General features: G+C 58.9%; 1 protein-coding gene across 1 annotated transcript in view; it reads left to right on the forward strand.

The window, feature by feature from the left end:
- Positions 1-10,861, forward strand: part of LOC139241418 (amiloride-sensitive sodium channel subunit alpha-like) — a gene marked incomplete at its 5' end in the record, with an annotated part of 35,435 nt that extends 24,574 nt beyond the window's left edge. Inside the window, 5 exons of the mRNA XM_070869977.1 lie at positions 794-872; positions 2,007-2,064; positions 4,485-4,537; positions 5,400-5,475; positions 10,454-10,861. Of these exons, the coding sequence (XP_070726078.1) occupies positions 794-872; positions 2,007-2,064; positions 4,485-4,537; positions 5,400-5,475; positions 10,454-10,861 (674 nt within the window). The remainder of the gene's footprint in view (positions 1-793; positions 873-2,006; positions 2,065-4,484; positions 4,538-5,399; positions 5,476-10,453) is intronic.
- Positions 10,862-20,163: the final 9,302 nt, after the last annotated feature.

Here is a 20,163-nt window from a genome sequence, read left to right on the forward strand (position 1 = left end):
GAGGGAGTGCCGCACTGTCGGAGGGACAGTACTGAGGGAGTGCCGTACTGTCGGAGGGGCAGTACTGAGGGTGTGCCGTACTGTCGGAGGGGCAGTACTGAGGGTGTGCCGTACTGTCGGAGGGACGGTACTGAGGGAGTGCCGCACTGTCAGAGGGTCAGTACTGAGGGAGCGCCGCACTGTCGGAGGGGCAGTACTGAGGGAGCGCCGCACTGTCGGAGGGGCGGTACTGAGGGAGCGCCGCTCTGTCGGAGGGGCAGTACTGAGGGAGCGCCGCACTGTCGGAGGGGCGGTACTGAGGGAGTGCCGCACTGTCGGAGGGGCAGTACTGAGGGAGTGCCGCACTGTCGGAGGGGCAGTACTGAGGGAGCGCCGCACTGTCGGAGGGGCAGTACTGAGGGAGCGCCGCACTGTCGGAGGGGCCATATTTCGGATGAGACATTAAACCGAGGCCCCTCTCGGGTGGATGTAAAAGATCCCGGGGCACTATTTGGAAGAAGAGCGGGGGGAGTTCTCCCCGGTGTCCTGGGGCCAATATTTATCCCTCAATCAACATCACAAACACAGATTATCTGGGTCATTGTCACATCGCTGGTGTGTGGGATCTTGCTGTGCGCAAATTGGCTGCCGCGTTTCCCACAATGCAACAGTGAGCACACTCCAAAAGTACGTCATTGGCTGTAAAGCGCTTTGGGACGTCCGGTGGTCGTGAAAGGTGATATAACTTCTCTCCGATCTGTCTTCTGTTGTGAATGATGTTGTGATTTGGTGTGTCTCTTGCTCCCTAACCCAGGACACTGTTATTACCGACTGTACAAAGAGTTCTCTGCCGATGTACTTGGCTGTTTCAAAACCTGTCGTAAACCTTGCCAGTGAGTAGTGTCTTCGTCCGTCGCTGCCTCTCCCTTCCAACCTCGCCCAAGGTCAGATAAACCTCTTTATAATACAATGGCAAGGCTGAGTGCCTTAACCATGGCATCATTCGAGACTGAGGAGGATTTAGAGACAAGGGGGCATTGCTTTTGTGTTCTGCACTGTCGGAGGGGCAGTACTGAGGGAGCGCCGCACTGTCGGAGGGGCAGTACTGAGGGAGGGCCGCACTGTCGGAGGGGCAGTACTGAGGGAGCGCCGCACTGTCGGAGGGGCAGTACTGAGGGAGCGCCGCACTGTCGGAGGGGCAGTACTGAGGGAGCGCCGCACTGTCGGAGGGGCAGTACTGAGGGAGTGCCGCACTGTCGGAGGGGCAGTACTGAGGGAGCGCCGCACTGTCGGAGGGGCAGTACTGAGGGAGCGCCGCACTGTCGGAGGGGCAGTACTGAGGGAGCGCCGCACTGTCGGAGGGGCAGTACTGAGGGAGCGCCGCACTGTCGGAGGGGCAGTACTGAGGGAGCGCCGCACTGTCGGAGGAGCAGTACTGAGCGAATGCTGCACTGTCGGAGGGACAGTACTGAGGGAGCGCCGCACTGTCGGAGGGGCAGTACTGAGGGAGTGCCGCTCTGTCGGAGGGGCAGTACTGAGGGAGCGCCGCACTGTCGGAGGGGCAGGACTGAGGGAGTGCCGCACTGTCAAAGGGGCAGTACTGAGGGAGCGCCGCACTGTCGGAGGGGCAGTACTGAGGGAGTGCCGCACTGTCGGAGGGGCAGAACTGAGGGAGCACCGCACTGTCGGAGGGGCAGTACTGAGGGAGCGCCGCACTGTCGGAGGGGCAGTACTGAGGGAGCGCCGCACTGTCGGAGGGGCAGTACTGAGGGAGTGCCGCACTGTCGGAGGGGCAGTACTGAGGGAGCGCCGCACTGTCGGAGGGGCAGTACTGAGGGAGAGCCGCACTGTCGGAGGGGCAGTACTGAAGGAGCGCCGCACTGTCGGAGGGGCAGTACTGAGGGAGTGCCGCACTGTCGGAGGGGCAGTACTGAGGGAGTGCCGCACTGTCGGAGAGATGGTTGAATCAGTATACAGCCCATTTAATGCTCTATGGATTGTTAACCTATTGACCATTCCGTTCCCAGACAAACAGGATATCAGATGATCGCAGGATATGCAAACTGGCCTTCCAAGAATTCAGGGGTAGGTTGATAAAATAAGACGTGTTCACCCCTAAAAGACACACAGACTGTCCCACTCTCAGATACCAGCAAGTGATCGAGAAGGAAAATGGTATCTTGGCCTTTATTGCAAAGGGGATGGAGTATAAAAGCAGGGAAGTCTTGCTCCAGTTATACAGGGTATTGGTGAGGCCACACCTGGAGTACTGCGTGCAGTTTTGGTTTCTGTATTTACGAAAGGATAGACTTTGCTTTGGAGGTAGTTCAGAGAAGGTTCACTCGGTTGATTCCGGAGATGAGGGGGATTGACTTATGAGGAAAGGTTGAGGAGGTTGGGCCTCTACTCATTGGAATTCAGAAGAATGAGAGGTGGTCTTATCGAAACGTATCAGATTATGAGGGGGCTCGACAAGGTGGATGCAGAGAGGATGTTCCCACTGATGGGGGAGACTAGAACTAGGGGCCATGGTCTTAGAATAAGGGGCCGGCCATTTAAAACTGAGATGAGGAGGAATTTCTTCTCTCAGAGGGTTGTAAATCTGTGGAATTCGCTGCCTCAGAGAGCTGTGGGAGCCGGGACATTGAATATTTTTAAGACAGAGATAGACAGTTCCTTAACCGATAAGGGGATAAGGGGACGGGCAGGGAAGTGGAGCTGTGTCCATGATCGGATCAGTCATGATGGTATTAAATGGCGGAGCAGGCTCGAGGGGCTGAATGGCCAACTCCTGCTGCTATTTCTTGTGTTCCTATCATGCCCACACACACATCACAGTCTGTCCCACTCTCAGACAACCGCTCCTCCATCACCCACACACTCACACTGACCACACTCGACTAGCTCCGCTGGGCAGGGCCACATTGTCCGCACGCCCCAGACACGAGACTCCCAAAGCAAGCGCTCTACTCGGAACTCCTTCACGGCAAGCGAGCCAAAGGTGGGCAGAGGAAACGTTACAGGGGACCACCCTCAAAGCCTCCCTGATAAAGTGCAACATCCCCACCGACACCTGGGAGTCCCTGGCCCAAAGACCAGTCCGCCCTAAGGGGAGGAAGTGCATCCGGGAGGGCGCTGAGCACCTCGAGTCTCGTCGCCGAGAGCGTGCAGAAAGCAAGCGCAGGCAGCGGAAGGAGCGTGCGGCAAACCAGTCCCACCCTCCCCTTCCCCTCAACCTCTGTCTGTCCCACCTGTGACAGGGACTGTGGCTCCCGTATTGGACTGTTCAGCCACCTGAGGACTCACTGTTAGAGTGGAGGCAAGACTTCCTCGACTCCGAGGGACTGCCTATAGCGATGACACGCACAACCGTCCCATTCTGAAATACCATCTCATTATCGGCAGTCCCTTGGAATCCAGGAAGACTTGATTCCACGTGAAAAAGTTCCCAGGTATTTCAATGTAATGTCTCCAAGTTTGCAGATGACACTAAGCTGGGTGGCGGTGTGAGCTGTGAGGGGGACGCTAAGAGGCTGCAGGGTGACTTGGACAGGTTAGGTGAGTGGGCAAATGCGTGGCAGATGCAGTATAATGTGGATAAATGTGAGGTTATCCACTTTGGGGGCAAAAACAGGAAGGCAGAATATTATCTGATTGGTGACAGATTAGGAAAAGGGGAGGTGCAACGAGACCTGGGTGTCATGGTACATCAGTCACTGAAGGTTGACATGCAGGTACAGCAGGTGGTGAAGAAGGCAAATGGTATGTTGGCCTTCATAGCGAGAGGATTTGAGTATAGGAGCAGGGAGGTCTTACTGCAGTTGTACAGGGCCTTGGTGAGGCCTCACCTGGAATATTGTGTTCAGTTTTGATCTCCTAATCTGAGGACGGATGTTCTTGCTATTGAGGGAGTGCAGCGAAGGTTCACCAGACTGATTCCCGGGATGGCAGGACTGACATATGAGGAGAGACTGGATCGACTGGGCCTTTATTCACTGGAGTTTAGAAGGATGAGAGGGGATCTCATGGAAACATATAAAATTCTGACGGGACGGGACAGGTTAGATGCGGGAAGAATGTTCCCGATGTTGGGGAAGTCCAGAACCAGGGGACACAGTCTAAGGATAAGGGGTAGGCCATTTAGGACCGAGATGAGGAGAAACTTCTTCACTCAGAGAGTGGTGAACCTGTGGAATTCCCTGCCGCAGAGAGTTGTTGGGGCCAGTTCACTGGATATATTCCAGAGGGAGTTAGATATGGTCCTTACGGTTAAAGGGATCACGGGGTATGGAGAGAAAGCAGGAAAGGGGTACTGAGGGAATGATCAGCCATGATCTTATTGAATGGTGGTGCAGGCTCGAAGGGCCCAATGGTCTACTCCTGCACCTATTTTCTATGTTTCTATACTCGCTCCTCCATCACACACACACTGTCCCACTCTCAGATACCTCTCTAACTCTATCACCTGATTAATATAATTTTTCTTCGATGTATCCCACACACAGAGCTGGATTTACCCGGTCCTATCTGAGGAAAATCAGTTCATCACCTCAAAAAGGTGAGATAACGGGATAGTCAGTGATTCCTTCTCTCTCTTAATCTCTCTCTCTCTCTCTATCTCTCTCTCTCTTTCTCTCTGTCTCTCTCTCTCTTACTCTCTCTCTCTCTCTCTCTTTCTCTCTCTCTCTCTCTCTCTTTCTCTCTCTGACTCTCTCCCTCTCGTCTCTCTCTCTCTCTCTCTGTCTCTCTCTCTCTTTCTCTCTCTGACTCTCTCCCTCTGTCTCTCTCTCTCTCTGTCTCTCTCTCTCTCTCTGTGTCTCTCTCTCGCTGTCTCTGTCTCTCTCTCTCGCTGTCTCTGTCTCTCTCTCTCTCTCTCTGTCTCTCTCTCTCGATCTCGATCTCTCTCTCCCTCTCTGTTTCTCTCTGTCTCTCTCTCTCTCTGTGTCTCTCTCTCTCGCTGTCTCTGTGTCTCTCTCTCTCTCTCTGTCTCTCTCTCTCGATCTCGATCTCTCTCTCTCTCTCTCTGTCTCTGTCTCTGTCGCTCTCTCTCTCTCTCTGTCTCTATCTCTATCTCTATCTCTCTCTCCCTCTCTGTCTCTCTCTGTCTCTCTCTCTCTCCCTCTCTGTCTCTCTCTGTCTCTCTCTCTCTCCCTCTCTCTCTTTGTCTCTCTCTCTCTGTCTCTCTCTCTCGATCTCGATCTCTCTCTCTCCCTCTCTGTCTCTCTCTGTCTCTCTCTCTCTCCCTCTCTGTCTCTGTCTCTCTCTCTCTGTCTCTTTATATCGATCTCTCTCTCTCTCCCTCTCTGTCACTCTCTCTCTCTTTCTCTCTCGCTCGCTGTCTCTCTCTCACTCCCTCCCCCCTCCCTGCCTGTGTTAATAACCCCCAACCACCTTCATGCTCTCTCGCTCTCCCCCGGCAGGAAAGAAATTGCCAAGCTGAACCTGTTTTTCCAGGAGCTGAACTTCAAGACCATGAGGGAAACCCCTGCTGTTCCTGTGAGTGGCTTGTCCAGATTTGCCGGGATTTCCCTGACCCGGGGGGGGGAAGGCGGGAGGGTGGGGGGGGGGGGGGGCAGAGGGCGGGCGGAGGGGGGGGGGGTGCGGAGGAGGGGGAGGAGCAAGTTGGCCTCAGTACCTGCTGGATTAGGGAGGGGGGGGGTGGGGGAATTAAACCGGCCTGTGGCTCTTGACCTCTTTCCGAGGTAGCGTGTGTTCGGGGGGAGGGAGAGGGGTTTGCGCCTGAGGGGGTACAGAATCGGGGGCTGGGCTGCAATGTGCCGGCCCCCTTGGCTGAATAGCCCCACCCTCCCCCCAATCCCGCCTGCCCCATCGGTTTACACAGGGGGAGCCCGCATTGTCTGAGGGTGGGGAGACAGGAAAGGCCAATCGGAATAAGAACATACGAAACAGGAACAGGAGGAGGCCCATTCAGTCCCTCGAGCCTGTTACACGGGAACAGGAGGAGGCCCATTCAGTCCCTCGAGCCTGTTACACAGGAACAGGAGGAGGCCCATTCAGCCTCTCGAGCCTGTTACACAGGAACAGGAGGAGGCCCATTCAGCCCCTCGAGCCTGTTACACAGGAACAGGAGGCCCATTCAGCCCCTCGAGCCTGTTACACAGGAACAGGAGGCCCATTCAGCCCCTCGAGCCTGTTACACAGGAACAGGAGGAGGCCCATTCAGCCCCTCGAGCCTGTTACACAGGAACAGGAGGAGGCCCATTCAGCCCCTCGAGCCTGTTACACAGGAACAGGAGGCCCATTCAGCCTCTCGAGCCTGTTACACAGGAACAGGAGGAGGCCCATTCAGCCCCTCGAGCCTGTTACACAGGAACAGGAGGAGGCCCATTCAGCCCCTCGAGCCTGTTACACAGGAACAGGAGGAGGCCCATTCAGCCCCTCGAGTCTGTTACACGGGAACAGGAGGAGGCCCATTCAGCCCCTCGAGCCTGTTACACAGGAACAGGAGGAGGCCCATTCAGCCCCTCGAGCCTGTTACACAGGAACAGGAGGAGGCCCATTCAGCCCCTCGAGCCTGTTACACAGGAACAGGAGCAGGCCCATTCAGCCCCTCGAGCCTGTTGCACAGGAACAGGAGGAGGCCCATTCAGCCCCTCGAGCCTGTTACACAGGAACAGGAGGAGGCCCATTCAGCCCCTCGAGTCTGTTACACAGGAACAGGAGGAGGCTCATTCAGCCCCTCGAGTCTGTCACACCGGAACAGGAGGAGGCCCATTCAGCCCCTCGAGCCTATTACACAGGAACAGGAGGCCCATTCAGCCCCTCGAGCCTGTTACACAGGAACAGAAGGAGGCCCATTCAGCCCCTCGAGCCTGTTACACAGGAACAGGAGGAGGCCCATTCAGTCCCTCGAGCCTGTTACACAGGAACAGGAGGAGGCACATTCGGCCCCTCGAATCTGTTGCACAGGAACAGGAGGAGGCCCATTCAGCCCCTCGAGTCTGTTACACAGGAACAGGAGGAGGCTCATTCAGCCCCTCGAGTCTGTTACACCAGAACAGGAGGAGGCCCATTCAGCCCCTCGAGCCTGTTACACAGGAACAGGAGGCCCATTCAGCCCCTCGAGCCTATTACACAGGAACAGGAGGCCCATTTAGCCCCTCGCGGTTTGTTACACAGGAACAGGAGGAGGCCCATTCAGCCCCTCGAGCCTGTTACACAGGAACAGGAGGAGGCCCATTCAGCCCCTCGAGTCTGTTACACCGGAACAGGAGGAGGCCCATTCAGCCCCTCGAGCCTATTACACAGGAACAGGAGGCCCATTCAGCCCCTCGAGCCTGTTAAACAGGAACAGAAGGAGGCCCATTCAGCCCCTCGAGCCTGTTACACAGGAACAGGAGGAGGCCCATTCAACCCCTCGAGCCTGTTACACAGGAACAGGAGGAGGCACATTCGGCCCCTCGGGCCTGTTACACAGGAACAGGAGGAGGCCCATTCGGCCCCTCGGGCCTGTTACCCAGGAACAGGAGGAGGGCCATTCAGCCCCTCGAGCCTGTTACACAGGAACAGGAGGAGGCCCATTCAGCCCCTCGAATCTGTTGCACAGGAACAGGAGGAGGCCCATTCAGCCCCTCGAGTCTGTTACACAGGAACAGGAGGAGGCTCATTCAGCCCCTCGAGTCTGTTACACAGGAACAGAAGGAGGCCCATTCAGCCCCTCGAGCTTGTTACACAGGAACAGGAGGAGGCCCATTCAGCCCCTCGAGTCTGTTACACAGGAACAGGAGGAGGCCCATTCAGCCCCTCGAGCCTGTTACACAGGAACAGGAGGAGGCCCATTCAGCCCCTCGAGTCTGTTACACGGGAACAGGAGGAGGCCCATTCAGCCCCTCGAGCCTGTTACACAGGAACAGGAGGAGGCCCATTCAGCCCCTCGAGCCTGTTACACAGGAACAGGAGGAGGCCCATTCAGCCCCTCGAGCCTGTTACACAGGAACAGGAGCAGGCCCATTCAGCCCCTCGAGCCTGTTGCACAGGAACAGGAGGAGGCCCATTCAGCCCCTCGAGCCTGTTACACAGGAACAGGAGGAGGCCCATTCAGCCCCTCGAGTCTGTTACACAGGAACAGGAGGAGGCTCATTCAGCCCCTCGAGTCTGTCACACCGGAACAGGAGGAGGCCCATTCAGCCCCTCGAGCCTATTACACAGGAACAGGAGGCCCATTCAGCCCCTCGAGCCTGTTACACAGGAACAGGAGGAGGCCCATTCAGCCCCTCGAGTCTTTTACACAGGAACAGGAGGAGGCCCATTCAGCCCCTCGAGCCTGTTACACAGGAACAGGAGGAGGCCCATTCAGCCCCTCGATCCTGTTACACAGGAACAGGAGGAGGCCCATTCAGCCCCTCGAGCCTGTTACACAGGAACAGGAGGAGGCCCATTCAGCCCCTCGGGCCTGTTACCCAGGAACAGGAGGAGGCCCATTCAGCCCCTCGAGCCTGTTACACAGGAACAGGAGGCCCATTCAGCCCCTCGAGCCTATTACACAGGAACAGGAGGCCCATTCAGCCCCTGGAGCTTGTTACACAGGAATAGGAGGAGGCCCATTCAGCCCCTCGAGCCTGTTACACAGGAACAGAAGGAGGCCATTCAGCCCCTCGAGCTTGTTACACAGGAACAGGAGGAGGCCCATTCAGCCCCTCGAGTCTGTTACACAGGAACAGGAGGAGGCCCATTCAGCCCCTCGAGCCTGTTACACAGGAACAGGAGGAGGCCCATTCAGCCCCTCGAGCCTGTTACACAGGAACAGGAGGAGGCCCATTCAGCCCCTCGAGTCTTTTACACAGGAACAGGAGGAGGCCCATTCAGCCCCTCGAGTCTGTTATACAGGAACAGGAGTAGGCCCATTCAGCCTCTCGAGCCTGTTATACAGGAACAGGAGTAGGCCATAGGGCCCCTCGAGCCTGCTCCACCATTTAATACCATCATGGCTGATCCGATCATGGACACAGCTCCACTTCCCTGCCCGCCCCCTTATCCCCTTATCGGTTCAGGAACTGTCTATCTCTGTCTTAAATATATTCAATGTCCCGGCTCCCACAGCTCTCTGAGGCAGCGAGTTCCACAGATTTACAACCCTCTGAGAGAAGAAATTCCTCCTCATCTCAGTTTTAAATGGGCGGCCCCTTATTCTAAGACCATGAACCCTAGTTCTAGTCTCCCCCATCAGTGGGAACATCCTCTCTGCATCCACCTTGTCGAGCCCCCTCATAATCTGATACGTTTCGTTACGATCACCTCTCATTCTTCTGAATTCCAATAAGTAGAGGCCCAACCTCCTCAACCTTTCCTCATAAGTCAAACCCCTCATCCCCGGAATCAACCGAGTGAACCTTCTCTGAACTGCCTCCAAAGCAAGTATATCCTTTCGTAAATACGGAGAATCTTGATTGTGTCAGAGGAACAGGAGAAAAGATTTATATAGCATCTTTCATGACCACCGGACGTCCCAAAATGCTTTACAGCCAATGAAGTACTTTTCGAGTGTGCTCACTGTTGTATTGTGGGAAACGCAGCAGCTAACTTGCGCACAGCAAGATCCCACACAGCAATGTGATAATGACCCAGATCATTTGTTCTTGTTTTGTTGATTGAGGGAGGAGGTTACAGAGATAGGGAGGGGTGTAGGGGACTGGAGGAAGTTACAGAGATAGGGAGGGGTGTAGGGGACTGGAGGAAGTTACAGAGATAGGGAGGAGTGTAGGGGGCTGGAGGAGGTTACAGAGATAGGGAGGGGTGTAGGGGCTGGAGGAGGTTACAGAGATAGGGAGGGGTGCAGGGGCTGGAGGAGGTTACACAGATAGGGAGGGGTGTAGGGGCTGGAGGAAGTTACAGAGATAGGGAGGGGTGTAGGGGACTGGAGGAAGTTACAGAGATAGGGAGGAGTGTAGGGGGCTGGAGGAGGTTACAGAGATAGGGAGGGGTGTAGGTGCTGGAGGAGGTTACAGAGATAGGGAGGGTGTAGGGGCTGGAGGAGGTTACAGAGATAGGGAGGGGTGTAGGGGCTGGAGGAGGTTACACAGATAGGGAGGGGTGTAGGGGCTGGAGGAGTTTACAGAGATAGGGAGGGGTGTAGGTGCTGGAGGAGGTTACAGAGATAGGGAGGGTGTAGGGGCTGGAGATTGTTGCAGAGATAGGGAGGGGTGTCGGGGCTGGAGGAGGTTACAGAGATAGGGAGGGGTGTAGGGGACTGGAGGAGGTTACAGAGATAGGGAGGGGTGTAGGGACTGGAGGAGGTTGCAGAGATAGGGAGGGTGTAGGGGCTGGAGGGTGTTGCAGAGATAGGGAGGGGTGTCGGGGCTGGAGGAGGTTACAGGTGGATTTTTAGATGAGTTGATGGTTACGGAGCACCCATCATGTGTTTGGGCGGGTTGGGGAATTGGAGGAAGATGGAGGGAGTTGCAGGAGGGGTTCGGAGGCCTTGACGCGCTTTCTCCTTCTCTCTCGCTCTCCACAGATGGTGATGGTGCTCTCGAACCTGGGGAGCCAGTGGAGTTTGTGGTTCGGGTCCTCGGTCCTCTCCGTCGCCGAGATCTTTGAGTTGCTGCTGGACTTCTTGGCCATGACGGCCATCTTGGGACTCGGTCTCGTTCGCTCCAGGCTCCTGGGCCCCTCCCCACTCCCCGGCCCGGGTTCCCGGGATAGTCCCACCTCGCCCTACCCAGCTCCCGCCCCGCACCACCCACACCAGGACCCCAGCGCCCACCTGGGTTTCTTTGACGCCTTAGCTGACGTCTTCCCTCCCCCCGCTTATGAGTCATTGGAGGGGGCGGGGCCCCAGGCGGCGGGGCGGGGCTGTCCTGGTTGGGGGCGGGGCCCCGCGCCCGAATTCCCCTCGCCGGCGGAGCGGGGGACCTCCCTCTGACCCCGGAGTCTTCGAACTGGACGTGGCCACCCACTAAACTGCGTTGGCCTACACACGGCCCACCCAAACTGTGGGTCTCCTCACCCCCCAAACTGTGGGTCTCCTCACCCCCCAAACTGTGGTCTCCTCACCCCCCAAACTGTGATCTCCTCACCCCCCAAACTGTGATCTCCTCATCCCCCAAACTGTGGTCTCCTCACCCCCCAAACTGTGACCTCCTCACCCCCCAAACTGTGATCTCCTCACCCCCCAAACTGTGATCTCCTCATCCCCCAAACTGTGGTCTCCTCACCCCCCAAACTGTGGTCTCCTCACCCCCCAAACTGTGGGACCCTCACCCCCCCAAACTGTGATCTCCTCACCCCCCAAACTGTGATCTCCTCACCCCCCAAACTGTGGTCTTCTCACACCCCTCCCCAAACTGTGGTCTCCTCACACCCCCCCCCCAAACTGTGGTCTCCTCACCCCCCAAACTGTGGTCTCCTCACCCCCCAAACTGTGATCTCCTCACCCCCCAAACTGTGATCTCCTCATCCCCCAAACTGTGGTCTCCTCACCCCCCAAACTGTGGTCTCCTCACCCCCCAAACTGTGGGACCCTCACCCCCCCAAACTGTGATCTCCTCACCCCCCAAACTGTGATCTCCTCATCCCCCAAACTGTGGTCTCCTCACCCCCCAAACTGTGGTCTCCTCACCCCCCAAACTGTGGGACCCTCACCCCCCCAAACTGTGATCTCCTCACCCCCCAAACTGTGATCTCCTCACCCCCCAAACTGTGATCTCCTCACCCCCCAAACTGTGATCTCCTCACCCCCAAAACTGTGATCTCCCCACCCCCCAAACTGTGGTCTCCTCACCCCCCAAACTGTGGGACCCTCACCCCCCAAACTGTGGTCTCCTCACCCCCCAAACTGTGATCTCCTCACCCCGCAAACTGTGGTATCCCCACCCCCCAAACTGTGGTCTCCTCACCCCCCAAACTGTGATCTCCTCACCCCCCAAACTGTGGCACCCTCACCCCCCAAACTGTGGTCTCCTCACCCCCCAAACTGTGATCTCCTCACCCCCCAAACTGTGATCTCCTCACCCCCCAAACTGTGGGACCCCTCACCCCCCAAACTGTGGTCTCCTCACCCCCCCAAACTGTGGTCTCCTCACCCCCCAAACTGTGATCTCCTCACCCCCCAAACTGTGATCTCCTCACCCCCCAAACTGTGGTCTCCTCACCCCCCAAACTGTGGTCTCCTCACCCCCCAAACTGTGATCTCCTCACCCCCCAAACTGTGGGACCCTCACCCCCCAAACTGTGGGACGCTCACCCCCCAACCTGTGGGTCTCCTCACCCCCCAAACTGTGGGACCCTCACCCCCCAAACTGTGGGTCTCCTCACCCCCCAAACTGTGGGACCCTCACCCCCCAAACTGTGGTCTTCTCACCCCCCCAAACTGTGGTCTCCTCACCCCCCAAACTGTGATCTCCTCACCCCCCAAACTGTGATCTCCCCACCCCCCAAACTGTGGTCTCCTCACCCCCCAAACTGTGGTCTCCTCACCCCCCAAACTGTGGGACCCTCACCCTCCAAACTGTGGTCTCCTCACCCCCCAAACTGTGGGACCCTCACCCTCCAAACTGTGGTCTCCTCACCCCCCAAACTGTGATCTCCTCACCCCCCAAACTGTGGTCTCCTCACCCCCCAAACTGTGATCTCCTCACCCCCCAAACTGTGGTCTCCTCACCCCCCAAACTGTGATCTCCTCACCCCCCAAACTGTGGTCTCCTCACCCCCCAAACTGTGGGACCCTCACCCCCCAAACTGTGGGACCCTCACCCCCCAAACTGTGGGTCTCCTCACCCCCCAAACTGTGGGTCTCCTCGCCCCCCAAACTGTGGTCTCCTCACCCCCAAAACTGTGGGACCCTCACCCTCCAAACTGTGGTCTCCTCACCCCCCAAACTGTGATCTCCTCACCCCCCAAACTGTGGTCTCCTCACCCCCCAAACTGTGATCTCCTCACCCCCCAAACTGTGGTCTCCTCACCCCCCAAACTGTGGGTCTCCTCACCCCCCAAACTGTGATCTCCTCACCCCCCAAACTGTGGTCTCCTCACCCCCCAAACTGTGGGACCCTCACCCCCCAAACTGTGGGACCCTCACCCCCCAAACTGTGGGTCTCCTCACCCCCCAAACTGTGGGTCTCCTCACCCCCCAAACTGTGGGTCTCCTCACCCCCCAAACTGTGGTCTCCTCACCCCCCAAACTGTGGGACCCTCACCCTCCAAACTGTGGTCTCCTCACCCCCCAAACTGTGATCTCCTCACCCCCCAAACTGTGGTCTCCTCACCCCCCAAACTGTGGTCTCCTCACCCCCCAAACTGTGGGTCTCCTCACCCCCCAAACTGTGATCTCCTCACCCCCCAAACTGTGATCTCCTCACCCCCCAAACTGTGGTCTCCTCACCCCCCAAACTGTGGGACCCTCACCCCCCAAACTGTGGGACCCTCACCCCCCAAACTGTGGGTCTCCTCACCCCCCAAACTGTGGGTCTCCTCACCCCCCAAACTGTGGGACCCTCACCCTCCAAACTGTGGGTCTCCTCACCCCCCCAAACTGTGGTTCTCCTCGCCCACCAACCGAACCCTTGGTCCAGGAGATTAACATCAATCAAGGTCGCTGCCTTCGAGAACGTTTTCAGCTCACGAACTGAGTCAGAGAGAACAGAAAATAACCGCCGTGTCTGACTGACCCACAGTGGAAGTTACTGGAAGCGCAGGACGGAAGATGGAACATCGATTGGGCAACTTCATTTCGGTTACTGTGTAAAGCAAATGACTGACGTTATCACCGGCATTGTTTCTGAAACAAAAATTTAGTGAGTGGGGCAGCCGGGGCCTTGTGCAGGCCCCTTGACAACCTGCCGAACCTGAGTGGTAAAGGTTTCGGCCTACTCAGGGGGATAACCATGGCTACCACCTGGTCCTCAGTGGTAAAGGCGTCGGCCTACTCAGGGGGATAACCATGGCCACCTCCCGGCCCTTAGTTAAGGCTGTGTCTATTTGTGCGAAATGAAAGGCAGCCGTTTCTCTGATTGGCTCTCCCTTTTCACGTGACCGATCGCTGATTGGTCCCGTGTGAAGACACGCCATGTCCTGAACTTCCTCTGGAACTTCTAAGTTCTGACTGACTTTCCAATTTGTCACCCGATCCATTTTGGCTTTAAAAGCCACAGAGGAGAGATCTCCCCAAAAGCCACCAACTGAAGTCCCTTACCCCAGCTCTAGACCTTACCCCCCCCCCCCTCACGCCCCCCCTCCGCGCCCCCCCATCGATGGGGCATTGTGAGCGGACTGTGAATGGGTTTATTGGGTATGAAGATAATGGTGACAGTGTCGTGGCTTCTGGATTTCATTCACCCCGACAATGTCCCCTGTAACACACGCACCGAGCTTACACACACCCAGGCACAGGAAGATCCCACTCAACCCCATCTGGGCCTCTCTCTCTCTCACCCCCCCAGTCTCTCTCTCTCCCCATTCTCTCTCTCTCCCCCCCCCAGTCTCTCTCCCCCCCCAGTCTCTCTCTCTCCCCCCCAGTCTCTCTCCCCCCCCAGTCTCTCTCTCCCCCCCCAGTCTCTCTCTCTCTCCCGCCCCCCAGTCTCTCTCCCCCCCAGTCTCTCTCCCCCCCCCAGTCTCTCTCTCTCCCCCCCAGTCTCTCTCCCCCCCCCCAGTCTCTCTCGCCCCCCCCAGTCTCTCTCTCTCTCCCCCCCCATGCTCGCTCTCTCCCCCCCAGTCTCTCTCTCTCCCCCCCAGCTCTCTCTCCCCCCCCAGTCTCTCTCTCTCCCCCCCCAGTCTCTCTCTCCCCCCCCAGTCTCTCTCTCCCCCCCAGTCTCTCTCTCTCCCCCCAGTCTCTCTCTCTCTCTACCCCCAGTCTCTCTCTCCGCCCCAGTCTCTCTCTCTCCCCCCAGTCTCTCTCTCTCCCCCCCAGTCTCTCTCTCTCCCCCCCAGTCTCTCTCTCTCCCCCCCAGTCTCTCTCTCTCCCCCCCAGTCTCTCTCCCTCCCCCCCCAGTCTCTCGCTCTCCGCCCCCAGTCTCTCTCTCTCCCCCCAGTCTCTCTCTCTCTCTCCCCCCAGTCTCTCTCTCTCCCCCCAGTCTCTCTCTCTCCCCCCAGTCTCTCTCTCTCCCCCCCAGTCTCTCTCTCTCCCCCCCCCAGTCTCTCTCTCTCCCCCCCCCAATCTCTCTCTCTCCCCCCCATTCTCTCTCTCTCTCTCCCCCCCCCCATGCTCGCTCTCCCCCCCAGTCTCTCTCTCTCCCCCCCCAGTCTCTCCCTCTCCCCCCCCAATCTCTCTCTCTCCCCCCCCCATGCTCTCTCTCCCCCCCGAGTCTCTCTCTCTCCCCCCCAGTCTCTCTCTCTCCCCCCCAGTCTCTCTCTCTCCCCCCCAGTCTCTCTCTCTCCCCCCAGTCCCTCTCTCTCCCCCCAGTCTCTCTCTCTCCCCCCCAGTCTCTCTCTCTCCCCCAGTCTCTCTCTCTCCCCCCCCAGTCTCTCTCTCTCCCCCAGTCTCTCTCTCTCTCTCCCCCCAGTCTCTCTCTCTCCCCCCCAGTCTCTCTCTCTCCCCCCCAGTCTCTCTCTCTCCCCCCCAGTCTCTCTCTCTCCCCCCCCAATCTCTCTCTTTCCCCCCCATTCTCTCTCTCTCTCTCCCCCCCCCCCATGCTCGCTCTCCCCCCCCAGTCTCTCTCTCTCCCCCCCCAGTCTCTCCCTCTCCCCCCCCCAATCTCTCTCTCTCCCCCCATTCCCCCATTCTCTCTCTCTCTCTCCCCCCCCATGCTCTCTCTCTCCCCCCCAGTCTCTCTCTCTCCCCCCCAGTCTCTCTCTCTCCCCCCCAGTCTCTCTCTCTCCCCCCCCAGTCTCTCTCTCTCCCCCCAGTCCCTCTCTCTCCCCCCCAGTCTCTCTCTCTCCCCCCCCAGTCTCTCTCTCTCCCCCCAGTCTCTCTCTCTCCCCCCCCAGTCTCTCTCTCTCCCCCCAGTCTCTCTCTCCCCCCCCCAGTCTCTCTCTCTCCCCCCCCAGTCTCTCTCTCTCCCCCCAGTCTCTCTCTCTCCCCCCAGTCTCTCTCTCTCTCCCCCCCAGTCTCTCTCTCTCTCTCCCCCCAGTCTCTCTCTCTCCCCCCAGTCTCTCTCTCTCTCCCCCCCAGTCTCTCTCTCTCTCCCCCCCAGTCTCTCTCTCTCCCCCCCCAGTCTCTCTCTCGACCCCCCCAGTCTCTCTCTCTCCCCCCCCAGTCTCTCTCTCTCTCTCTCTCTCTCTCCCCCAGTCTCTCTCTCTCTCCCCCCCAGTCTCTCTCTCTCTCCCCCCAGTCTCTCTCTCTCCCCCCAGTCTCTCTCTCTCTCTCCCCCCCAGTCTCTCTCTCCCCCCCAGTCTCTCTCTCTCCCCCCCCAGTCTCTCTCTCGACCCCCCCAGTCTCTCTCTCTCCCCCCCAGTCTCTCTCTCTCTCTCTCTCTCTCTCCCCCAGTCTCTCTCTCTCTCCCCCCCAGTCTCTCTCTCTCTCCCCCCAGTCTCTCTCTCTCCCCCCAGTCTCTCTCTCTCTCTCCCCCCCAGTCTCTCTCTCCCCCCCAGTCTCTCTCTCTCTCCCCCCACTCTCTCGCTTTCTCTCTCCCCCCAGTCTCTCTCTCTCCCCCAGTCTCTCTCTCTCCCCCCCCAGTCTCTCTCTCTCTCCCCCCCAGTCTCTCTCTCTCCCCCCCAGTCTCTCTCTCTCTCTCTCCCCCAGTCTCTCTCTCTCTCCCCCCCAGTCTCTCTCTCTCCCCCCCCGTTCTCTCTCTCTCTCTCCCCCCAGTCTCTCTCTCTCTACCCCCAGTCTCTCTCTCTCCCCCCCATTCTCTCTCTCTCTCTCCCCCCCAGTCTCTCTCTCTCCCCCCCCATTCTCTCTCTCTCTCGATCCCCCCCATGCTCGCTCTCTCCCCCCCAGTCTCTCTCTCTCTCTCCCCCCCAGTCTCTCTCTCCCCCCTAAGCTCTCTCTCTCTCTCTCTCCCCCCAGTCTCTCTCTCCCCCCAGTCTCTCTCTCCCCGCAGTCTCTCTCTCCCCCGAGTCTCTCTCTCTCTCTCCCCCCAGTCTCTCTCTCCCCCCTAAGCTCTCTCTCTCTCTCTCTCCCCCCAGTCTCTCTCTCCCCCCCAGTCTCTCTCACCCCCCAGTCTCTCTCTCTCCCCCCCAGTCTCTCTCTCTCTCCCCCCCAGTCTCTCTCTCTCTCCCCCCAGTCTCTCTCTCTCCCCCCAGTCTCTCTCTCTCTCTCCCCCAGTCTCTCTCTCCCCCCTAAGCTCTCTCTCTCTCTCTCTCTCCCCAGTCTCTCTCTCCCCCCCCAGTCTCTCTCTCCCCCCAGTCTCTCTCTCTCTCCCCCCACTCTCTCGCTTTCTCTCTCCCCCCAGTCTCTCTCTCTCCCCCAGTCTCTCTCTCTCCCCCCCCAGTCTCTCTCTCTCTCCCCCCCAGTCTCTCTCTCTCTCTCTCCCCCCGCTAAGCTCTCTCTCTCTCTCTCCCCCCAGTCTCTCTCTCTCTCTCTCTCTCCCCCCCAGTCATTCTCTCTCTCCTCCCAGTCTCTCTCTCTCTCTCCCCCTAGTCTCTCTCTGTCCCCCCTCAGACTCTCTCTCACTCTCCCCCCCCAGTCTCTCTCTCTCTCTCCCCCCAGTCTCTATCTCTCCCCCCAGTCTCTCTCTCTCCCCCCAGTCTCTCTCTCTCTCCCCCCCAGTCTCTCTCTCTCCCCCCCCAGTCTCTCTCTCTCTCGACCCCCCCAGTCTCTCTCTCTCCCCCCCCCAGTCTCTCTCTCTCTCTCTCTCTCCCCCAGTCTCTCTCTCTCTCCCCCCAGTCTCTCTCTCTCCCCCCCAGTCTCTCTCTCTCTCTCCCCCCAGTCTCTCTCTCTCTCCCCCCAGTCTCTCTCTCTCCCCCCAGTCTCTCTCTCTCCCCCCTCAGTCTCTCTCTCTCTCTCTCTCCCCTCCAGCCTGTCTCTCTCTCCCCCCAGTCTCTCTCTCTCTCCCCCCAGTCTCTCTCTCTCCCCCCTCAGTCTCTCTCTCTCTCTCTCTCCCCCCGCAGTCTCTCTCTCTCTCTCCCCCCCAGTCTGTCTCTCTCTCGACCCCCCCCATGCTCTCTCTCTCCCCCCCCAGTCTCTCTCTCTCTCTCTCCCCCTCCAGTCTCTCTCTCTCTCTCCCCCCCAGTCTCTCTCTCTCTCCCCCCAGTCTCTCTCTCTCTCTCCCCCCCAGTCTGTCTCACTCTCGAACCCCCCCATGCTCGCTCTCTTCCCCCCCCAGTCTCTCTCTCTCTCTCCCCCTCCAGTCTCTATCTCTCTCTCCCCCCCAGTCTCTCTCTCTCTCTCCCCCTCCAGTCTCTCTCTCTCTCTCCCCCTCCAGTCTCTCTCTCTCTCTCCCCCCCAGTCTCTCTCTCCCCCCCCAGTCTCTCTCTCTCTCCCCCTCCAGTCACTTTCTCTCTCTCTCCCCCAGTCTCTCTCTCTCTCCCCCCAGTTTCTCTCTCTCTCCCCTCCCAGTCTCTCTCTCTCTCCCCCCAGTCTCTCGCTCTCCTCCCTCAGTCGCTCTCTCTCTCTTCCCCCCAGTCTCTCTCTCTCTCTCCCCCCCAGTCTGTCTCTCTCTCGACCCCCCCCCCATGCTCGCTCTCTCCCCCCCCAGTCTCTCTCTCTCTCCCCCCCAGTCTCTCTCTCTCTCCCGCCAGTCTCTCTCTCTCTCTCCCCCCAGTCTCTCTCTCTCTCTATCGCCCGCCAGCCTCTCTCTCTCTCGACCCCCCCCATGCTCGCTCTCTCCCCCCCAGTCTCTCTCTCTCTCTCTCCCCCAGTCTCTCTCTCTCCCCCCCAGTCTCTCTCTCTCTCTCTCCCCCAGTCTCTCTCTCTCTCCCCCCCAGTCTCTCTCTCTCTCTCTCCCCAAGTCTCTCTCTCTCTCCCCCGCAGTCTCTCTCTCTCCCCCCCCATTCTCTCTCTCTCTCTCCCCCCCAGTCTCTCTCTCTCCCCCCCATTCTCTCTCTCTCTCTCCCCCCCAGTCTCTCTCTCTCCCCCCCATTCTCTCTCTCTCTCTCCCCCCCAGTCTCTCTCTCTCTCCCCCCCAGTCTCTCTCTCTCTCTCCCCCCCAGTCTCTCTCTCTCTCTCTCCCCCAGTCTCTCTCTCTCTCCCCCCCAGTCTCTCTCTCTCCCCCCCCGTTCTCTCTCTCTCTCTCCCCCCAGTCTCTCTCTCTCTACCCCCAGTCTCTCTCTCTCCCCCCCATTCTCTCTCTCTCTCTCCCCCCCAGTCTCTCTCTCTCCCCCCCCATTCTCTCTCTCTCTCGATCCCCCCCATGCTCGCTCTCTCCCCCCCAGTCTCTCTCTCTCTCTCCCCCCCCAGTCTCTCTCTCCCCCCTAAGCTCTCTCTCTCTCTTTCTCCCCCCAGTCTCTCTCTCCCCCCAGTCTCTCTCTCCCCGCAGTCTCTCTCTCCCCCCGAGTCTCTCTCTCTCTCTCCCCCCCAGTCTCTCTCTCCCCCCTAAGCTCTCCCTCTCTCTCTCTCCCCCCAGTCTCTCTCTCCCCCCCAGTCTCTCTCACCCCCAGTCTCTCTCTCTCCCCCCCAGTCTCTCTCTCTCTCCCCCCCAGTCTCTCTCTCTCTCCCCCCAGTCTCTCTCTCTCCCCCCCAGTCTCTCTCTCTCCCCCCAGTCTCTCTCTCTCCCCCCCAGTCTCTCTCTCTCCCCCCCCATCTCTCTCTCTCCCCCCCATTCTCTCTCTCTCTCTCCCCCCCCATGCTCGCTCTCTCCCCCCCAGTCTCTCTCTCTCCCCCCCAGTCTCTCCCTCTCCCCCCCCCAATCTCTCTCTCTCCCCCCATTCCCCCATTCTCTCTCTCTCTCTCCCCCCCATGCTCTCTCTCTCCCCCCCAGTCTCTCTCTCTCCCCCCCAGTCTCTCTCTCTCCCCCCCAGTCTCTCTCTCTCCCCCAGTCCCTCTCTCTCCCCCCCAGTCTCTCTCTCTCCCCCCCCAGTCTCTCTCTCTCCCCCCAGTCTCTCTCTCTCCCCCCCCAGTCTCTCTCTCTCCCCCCAGTCTCTCTCTCTCCCCCCAGTCTCTCTCTCTCTCCCCCCCAGTCTCTCTCTCCCCCCCCAGTCTCTCTCTCTCCCCCCCCAGTCTCTCTCTCTCCCCCCAGTCTCTCTCTCTCCCCCCAGTCTCTCTCTCTCTCCCCCCCAGTCTCTCTCTCTCTCTCCCCCCAGTCTCTCTCTCTCTCCCCCCAGTCTCTCTCTCTCCCCCCCCAGTCTCTCTCTCTCTCTCCCCCCCAGTCTCTCTCTCTCTCCCCCCAGTCTCTCTCTCTCCCCCCAGTCTCT

This window comes from Pristiophorus japonicus, unplaced genomic scaffold (genome assembly GCF_044704955.1).
Source record: "Pristiophorus japonicus isolate sPriJap1 unplaced genomic scaffold, sPriJap1.hap1 HAP1_SCAFFOLD_1065, whole genome shotgun sequence".
NCBI lineage: Eukaryota > Metazoa > Chordata > Chondrichthyes > Pristiophoridae > Pristiophorus > Pristiophorus japonicus.